Source organism: Entelurus aequoreus, linkage group LG24, assembly GCF_033978785.1.
Source record: "Entelurus aequoreus isolate RoL-2023_Sb linkage group LG24, RoL_Eaeq_v1.1, whole genome shotgun sequence".
NCBI classification, from domain to species: Eukaryota; Metazoa; Chordata; class Actinopteri; order Syngnathiformes; family Syngnathidae; genus Entelurus; species Entelurus aequoreus.
Genome location: NC_084754.1, coordinates 22,905,037 through 22,913,383, shown reverse-complemented (window position 1 = coordinate 22,913,383; position 8,347 = coordinate 22,905,037). Strand labels below are relative to the sequence as shown.

The following is an 8,347-nucleotide window of genomic DNA, read 5'->3' as shown; positions in this document are numbered from 1 at the left end:
TCTATTCTGGTATTCATAAATCATTAAATTAATCACAACTAGGCATGTTGACTTTTGAGTATTTGATAAGAATATGTTTGCATAATATTCTCTTACCATGAATTGATTAACGTGGACCCCGACTTAAACAAGTTGAAAAACGTATTCGGGTGTTACCACTTAGTGGTCAATTGTACGGAATATGTACTGTGCAATCTACTAATAAAAGTTTCAATCAGTCAATCAAAAAAAAACCTCTTGTAATAATTAATATGATAATGCACTTTATAATTCTGGAATCTCAAAGTGCTACAGAGGGTAGAAGTAATAGACAATTAAAATGTGATTAAAAGCTTATAACAAGAAGCAACATTAATGAAGTTGAAAGGAGAACCTGTAGAATAATATTTTGCAAATTACTTTATAAAGTAAAGAATTGTTTAAAAAAACAAACAAGCAAAAAGCTGAAAAAATAAAAGCTTATTTTAATCAACAGCAAATCAAATGCAGCTTCTTAAAATCATTCAACGATCTTATTAGGCATAAGAGCGTCGGTATCAACACTATTGTCCCTATAATTATCTCATGTCGAATCCATACCACAATGTGCTGTATCACCCACCCCTACTCTCCACTGTCCTCTGGTCAAGTGACAACACGGAAAAAACACCGCTAGGTGTCGCTGTGCTCAATAAAACAGTGCATAGTTAGGGGCCAATATGAGCAGAAGGTTTAGATTTCCTACTACTATAATACAAATTGTGGTGTAACATTATAGGTACCTTGGTACATATCCTGCACATTTGAAACAAACACACTAGTTTAAATTACTTTATTGCTCACAGGATTTGACATATTTGCAGTACAACAAAATCCTTTTCTGCATGGTATGATTACCACTAAACATAAGAGCTCTGTAATCAGTGGAAATGCTAATAGGAATTATATTTCAAAATCCATTGTGAACAAAACCACAAAAGACAAAAACATGGCATCGTGTCAGTTTGGTATGCATTAGGTGTGTACTGTATAGGTATTGGTGCAAATGCATGCAGAATATTATTGTGTAATAGAAAATATAAGACAACTTACTCTGAATTTGAAAGGTTATTTTTTGTAGAAAATATAGCAGCTGTCGTTGAAAAATAATATCCAATGAAGTATTTTCAATGACGAGGCAAAGGGAAAGGTATATTAAATCTATATTGGCATTAGTTTGACAATAAACAGAGCAATGCCAGCACATAACTTAGTACAAAATATTTCCAGAAACCAGCTGGCAGGCAGTGGCATCGTCCTACAAATGTTCCCTTTGACGTTTCGGTGGCAATGGAGACAAAAATAAGCGATAAACGGAGAAAGGGGATGTGAATAGCTATGGCTCATCTTTTGAAGGGAGCGTGTTGAGCAAGTGGAGACGTTTTAATTTAGGGTTTTCACAGCAGGACCAGGTCACACGGAGCCGTCAGTCTCATGCGGTGGAGTCATCGTCTGTTACACTCGGGTTTGGGGAGTGGGACATCTTGAAAAATTCATCTTCTTTCAACATACTCTGGTCAAACAGAGAAAAATACTTGTTAGTTCAAAATACCAATATAGTTCAAAATTGGACTATTTTACCGTCAAGTTCTGGATTTCCTCAGAAAAGGCGCCGATCTGTCTGACGGTTCCCTCAGAGTCGTCCATCTTGTTTTTACAAAGAAACACCATCAGACTAAATATCAATGACTAAAACTGCAAGATGTACCTGATTATTGTAGCGTATTCATAGAAGTGGCGTCAAATGTCACCTGATCTAGCCGATCCAGGTCGTCCTCGTAGATTTGGAGCTCAAAGCCTTTTTGAAAACTTCTTCCTTTGGGCATCTCCACGTCCATAGGACACACGTACTCCTCGCTCTCCTCCTGCCTTTTCTTGCGTAGACTCCCAAAGTTACCAAACGAAAGTTTCCTGGGCTGAGGAGAGTAAAAAAACAGGACAAAATTTAAGTGTGCTTTCACAACCAAACCTGCTAGACATATTCTACAATAGCAGATATATTTTTTGTTTGTATTTACGTTGACTAATAACAGGTAAAATGTTGTTAGTCACATCTGAGAGGGTTGCAGAACATGTTAATGAAATTTACCTCCCCGAAACTAATACCATGGCATTTTGTTACAGTATTATTTCAATGAACCGGTATTATTTAAAGAGGAACTGCATGTTGCCTATCATTCACAATCTTTATGTAAGACAAGAACACATATATTTCTTTTTTTATGCAATCTAAATAGTAAATAAATGCGATCAAAAGTTTGCTTACAATGGAGCCAATGGGAGTCGCTTAATTCTGCCTATAAAGGCCTTAAAAACATCCAAACACCTCTATTTAAGTTTTACATACACACTAAGTATATATGTAATGTAGTAACAAGCACATTTATAATAACATGTAATAGTTACATACTTTTCTCATTTTGAACGCATCACAACGTTCGTTTTTTTCAACATCACCGCTGATTATTACTCGCTGTAGACTTTATGAGAGACAACAAACAAAATAAAACATAAATTACTGTACAATGTCTGCTGTTATTAGGATGCTGACTGATAGAATCTTAGTATAATGCCGTTTAGATGAAGAATGACTCATAATCCTCAAAGTAAAGTGTGGTGGAACCGAGCTTCTTTCCGTGTCGTTCTCGATATTCCCCGGTCTAAATTGGCTGTCAAAGTTGACCAACTTGTCAGATTACGTACTTATCCTATTACTATCAAGGTGAGAGGCATTATTTATGATCTAGAATAAGGTTTAATGAGCTCCAAGGCAAGAAAGCAGCTCACCAGCCGATGATGTAAACATAGCCCCGCAAGCTAGTGATTACGCTGCTATAAATAGTTTGTCTGCGTTAGCACTTATAGTAACAATATCACTAATACTTGGTTAATATTCAAGTCACAAAATGTAAATGAAGTATCGTTGTCGCTTTTTGTATGTTTTTTCATTGGGTTTTATGGGCAGAATAGAGGACCTCTTATTGGCTCCATTGTAAGGGGACTTTTATTTACAAGTTAGAATGCATAATAATAAAAAAAAAACATCCATCGTCTTGTCTTTCATAATGATTGTGAACAATAGGCAAACTTCCAAAAAAAAGTCCAATTCCCCTTTAAATCTATGATAAATAATTAAAATATAACAATTGTGTTTGATTTATATTATAATTATGTCCCTAAAGTAGCTCATGAGGCTAACATCTGTCGGTAGAGTTGCATAATACTTGAAACGACTATATGAGTCATAAATTGGTAATTTTGTCATCTGTGTCACAGAGCAGAAGGCAATGCAACAAAACGTCTCGTTTTTTTCTTCTTGATTTGTCTATTATTGTGTTTCCGTTCAAAAGATTCTGGTACCTGCAACTACAAACCCCACCTCTGATGTCCACCAGCTGTTTAAATTAAACTAAAATTCATATAAATTGACATACAACAACATCCAAACAACATTGTGACCTGTGCACAACAAATACTAAAACCTCTGTCGTACTTTGGTTGGAGTTCTTAAATTCCTATTATATATTTCAATAGTGCTGACTTGTCATGCTATATAGCCAAGATCAATTGATGCGATCAAACATATACGTAAGACAGCCCTTTACAGCACAACATGTCACACTATCATGACCGCACAACCTCCACAGCAAAGTTAAAATGAGCCAATAGGTCGCGGGCCAAACATCGCAATTTTTAGCATGAAACACAAATACCCAAAAACTTTCTATATTTAGTGCCAATAACAATGATAGATGACAAATGGTTAGCAAACTAGTTAGCCTTGCGAACATTCCATTAATGATTGTGTGAACGTTAAGGGTGTCCCAAACTGTTTCCCTTCCGATACAGTGTCGATACTGATCTGATCCGATAACAGCAGGAATTATACATACTTTTGTTATTTCGTAGCGTGGAATGTTAGAAATAGTTTGATGAAGTGATACTAGTCAAACAGAAATCAATGGTAGGTATGAAATACACTAATCTATTTATTATTGACCGTCTGGAATTAACTTAATTTGTCTTTCAATTGAAGTGGAGTGGTAATAGTTTTTGGCGACACCTAATGGTCACAACAATTAATTAGGCTGAGCTCATGGCACAGTAAGTTGAATGATGATGCGGACACGTTTGTTACTGGATACTTTTTAATACGCTTCTGCCTTGTAGACTTTGTATGTGTAAGTCATATACAACTATAAATATTTAATACCTCTTTATATTGACAAATGTGCTGCTTTAGACTGCAATATTGTTCAAGTAAGGACACTTATTACTTATATCTAGCTTGTGTGCTATTGTGTGCTTAGCTGTTGTGTAGCTAGCTTCTAGTAGCCTATAACCTACCATGGGGACCTTTTGTAAATGACTTGACTAAAATAGAAGAAAAGACCAACATTGTGTGCTAATTGGAGGATATTTAGATGTTAACTGGCTGTCCAGCTTCGCACAAGTAAACATGCCGCAGGACTGCTTGTAGTTTAGATGCAGGCCGATACAATTCAATACTTTTTTTATGCTGATATTGGATTGATGTGTGATATCAATATCAGATCGGGGCACCCCTAGTGAGCTTAAAAGGTCTATAGGAATATGTATTACATTTGGAAACCACCCTTTGGCGGGCCAAATCAAACGACACGAGGGGCCTAATTTGGCCCCCGGGATCCAATTTGGGCACACCTGATTTAGAGTCCCCAAAGAACCTAACGTGCATATTTTTGGAATGTAGGAGGAAGCTGGAGTACCCAAAGAAAACCCACGCACGTACGGGGAGAACATGCAAACCCCACACAGAGGTGTAAAACGGGAGTTTCGAAGACACGCATGGCGTAAGTTAGACATTACTGTCGGTTGTAATGTCAAAATGAGGGTAGTTTTCATAACCTTGAACAAGAAATACCTTTTTTTTTTCTGTCCTTACTTTTGCCTAGTGCCAATTACGGTCAGGTGCGTGACAAGCTGTAGCGCTTAAGCTGACAGGTGATTCAGAGGCACGCTTTAAAAAAATAAATAAAGCATAGAGGAATATTTTTATGATATTTTAGCTGTTTTTCAAACTAACTATGGCCAATAGTGCATAAATAATAGTGCATATCCATACATACAATATATTACTTTATAAAACCTCAGTTTCAGGGGAAACCCTGGAATATTCCCTGGGGTCCAATACAAATTAAGCTGTGGGGTGCCTAGTGCGAGTACACCATAATATGAAGTAGTCTGGTTGCAACAATTCAACTTTTGCCAATTAGCGAAGAAAATAACACCTGATATATGAGGTAAACAAGGAAGCAGTGCAGTATACCTACCTTAACCTTGATGGTAGCAGTAAGCAGCATATAGTCAGGGTTTTCCAGACACTCCTGTTTGAGCTGCTGGGCTTCTGAACCAACAAGCAGGTTGAAATGTGTGGCGAGGTGGCGACGCAGAAGAGTCTTGTTGGGGGGGATGTTCAACAGCAGCGCCATAGTCTCTACATTAAAGCGGGGCTCCAGCACCTGAGTTTAGATAAACTGTCTTTTATCTGTTTCTTACAAAAACGAAGTAAGAATGGAAATCAGAATATGTCACCATCAGGCCTCCATGCACGCCGCTGCCTCTCAGGTTGGGAGCGTATTCTGCCAGATCCGCCGAGCGCAGCCACTCCATGACCCTGTGGTTGGTCCACTGGGAAATCTCTGCAGGGGAAATATTGTTCTGTGGACACGAGCAAGAGGGAGAATCATTTGTAAAAGGAGTGTTCAAAAGAGCAGAGAAATGAGGGTGCGCACCTCATCAGATGGTCTGCGGCGTAAGCAGTTTGGCTGGTAGTTGTTGAGTCGAAGCACTTGGATGGCTCTCTTGATACTGAGGTGGTGTAGGACGCTGCCCACTTTCAAGGAGAGCAAGTCATCCTGAAGGGACGAGGACACATCAATTACCAACAGTGAAGAATAATCATAACATAAATATAAAAGCACGAGCAACATTGGTACCAACATTTCATATCGACGTTCCTTGCCACACCTCGCTTCAAATATTGCGGCTTCATCACGTGGCAGATTTTAGTAGGATTTTTTTCTTTAAACATTTTTTGGGTCCTAAATTCAGCATTTTCAAGCTTTGAAAATTGCTAAGTGAACTAAAAATATCAACACCACAGTAGCATTGGCCAATAAAAAGGAGACCAAACCAATCAGAGCGGTCTGTTCAGTATCGTTGCCACTGATTGGCTCAGCATCAGGCTTACATATTGGAACAGTGTAAGTTGGCTAAAAGGTGTTATTTCATGTCTAAAGGCCTCTCATAATATTCACAAAGTTATTTAGAATGTGGTAAACAGTTTTTATGTTCTAGCTTTGAAATCATTTGATCTATAATTAATGAGTCCTGCCATGTGATTTCACAGCTGGGCCTCAGACCTCAGTTAAATACGGTAAAAAATGTATTACAACAGAAATTGCTTAGAATTACCTACAATTTAATTCTTAATAAAGTATATTCAATACATGGCAGGCCAAGAGTCTCAAGCGTTCATTATTTCTCTAGAAAAATGTTGAATAACAAAAAGAAGCAAATTGTGAGGCAATATGAGTTTACCCCGTACTGCTGTTAGTGAGGTGTCAACAGTCAGGAACAGCATTCACACACGTATGATGTTTAATGTATTACAATAGATACAAAACTAAAAAATGTATGATAATTTGACCCCTTTATTAAATATCAAACAATAACAGGATGCATCCTGCATTGCACCTGGTGTTGTGCATTGTCTTACATGCCTCTTTACAGCCTGTTAGGGGCGCTGTTCTATCAGTGGCAGTCTTTTTCCAAACAGTGCTCTATGTTTATTTAACCCTCTGCAGACATTTAATTTAATTATTTTGAAAACCAAACAGGACAAAAGGCATAAAATGCAACTGGGATAGGCTCCAACCACCCCTGTGACCCCGAGAGGGACAAGCGGTGCAAAATGGATGGATGGATGGATGTAAAACATTTTGGATTTATTTTTTTTTACTTGTTTTGCAGTTGAAAACAATGACATCATTTGATCAAAAGGCATTCAAAGGGTTAAAAAAACATAACATGTCCGGTATTTTTATTTAGGGCTGAAATCAATTGAGAGATTTGTACAAAAAAAGAATCCAAATATTTTTATGCCCTTTGAAAAATGAAGGACTTAAATATCCCGTTTGGCTTTGGGGTATTGTGAAAAAACTGCCAGTGTATTGTACACCTGTGAAACAATTGAACATTGAAATAAAAAAATGTTATGTGGGGAAAAAAACTTTTTGAATAAATCATAATGGAATAACCAATTGCCAAAATACAGCAAAAATGTACCGAAAGGACAAAAAAGTCAGCCTTTGTCCCTTGAGGGTTGAAAGAAAAACTGCAATAATTTTTTACTGTAGCAGGTGGGTTTGAGAAACGTCAAATCCGGTATGAAAGATAATTTCCCTCAAAATACAATAATTTTAAGCTTCTGGTACTGTCAGCAGAGCAAAATGCTGTTATGTCACCCGTCAAAACCACTCACCACAGTCATGTAGTGCAACATGCGACCATCCACCCGTCCCTCATCAAACTGAGTCTTATACTGTGGCAGCCCGATGTCATCCAGCCACCCTAATGGACGAGCAAAAACAACAATGAAAACACTGCCGCAAAGTGTCAATGCAAAAGAGATTTTCTGAGGAGAGTGGAATGAACAGCTGATACTTACTCGTCACCCAGTTGTAGTCCAGCTTTCCCTTGCTGTCCTCTTCTTCTGAGCCGAGAGCCTGCAGAGCCAGCTGCAGCTTCTTTCGATGCAGTGGGTGTTTGATGCCCAGCTCCTGAAAATCACCAAGGACACATGTGTCAATAGTACACGACTTGGATGGAGAGAAAGAGTTGACAAACACATTTTGTCATGTAAAATGTAAATGACAAAGTAAGGTGGTTTTTTTTTATTTCTACATTCACTAAAAAGTGTTGTTTTGCAACTGAAAACTGGGCTTGTGGAGAAGGATTTAACAACTTCTATCATTTTTGACACAAAACAGTCTCGTAAGAAGAACACTTAACACAATAAATTCCCCAACAATACGTCTAGAAATGTATAACTAATAACTACATGTCATGACAGGTTGGGACTTTGTTTTCTTATTATGTTCCTGTATTTTGTTTATTTTCCTGTCCAGCGCTCTTATTTTGGTTTCCATTTCCTCTTTGCCTCTTTTCGAGAAGGGTCTTGCCGCAGACATTCTATGTCGCACCCACAGTTGTGACGACAACAGAAGTGAACCGTGTTTTAAAGACATGCCCATAGTGGTGCGGACAACACGCGAGTGGACACTTG

General features: G+C 37.9%; 1 protein-coding gene across 7 annotated transcripts in view; it reads right to left on the bottom strand.

Moving 5' to 3' along the window:
* Positions 1-1,164: 1,164 nt before the first annotated feature.
* Positions 1,165-8,347, bottom strand: part of LOC133641825 (liprin-beta-1-like) — a 47,507-nt gene continuing 40,324 nt past the window's right edge. For all 7 annotated transcript variants that reach the window (XM_062035864.1, XM_062035863.1, XM_062035865.1 and 4 more), the window contains 8 exons: positions 7,730-7,841; positions 7,544-7,632; positions 5,793-5,915; positions 5,593-5,718; positions 5,331-5,519; positions 1,770-1,934; positions 1,600-1,665; positions 1,165-1,531 (listed from right to left, as the gene is read on the bottom strand). In XM_062035864.1, the coding sequence (XP_061891848.1) occupies positions 1,451-1,531; positions 1,600-1,665; positions 1,770-1,934; positions 5,331-5,519; positions 5,593-5,718; positions 5,793-5,915; positions 7,544-7,632; positions 7,730-7,841 (951 nt within the window). In that variant the 3' untranslated portion in view covers positions 1,165-1,450. The remainder of the gene's footprint in view (positions 1,532-1,599; positions 1,666-1,769; positions 1,935-5,330; positions 5,520-5,592; positions 5,719-5,792; positions 5,916-7,543; positions 7,633-7,729; positions 7,842-8,347) is intronic.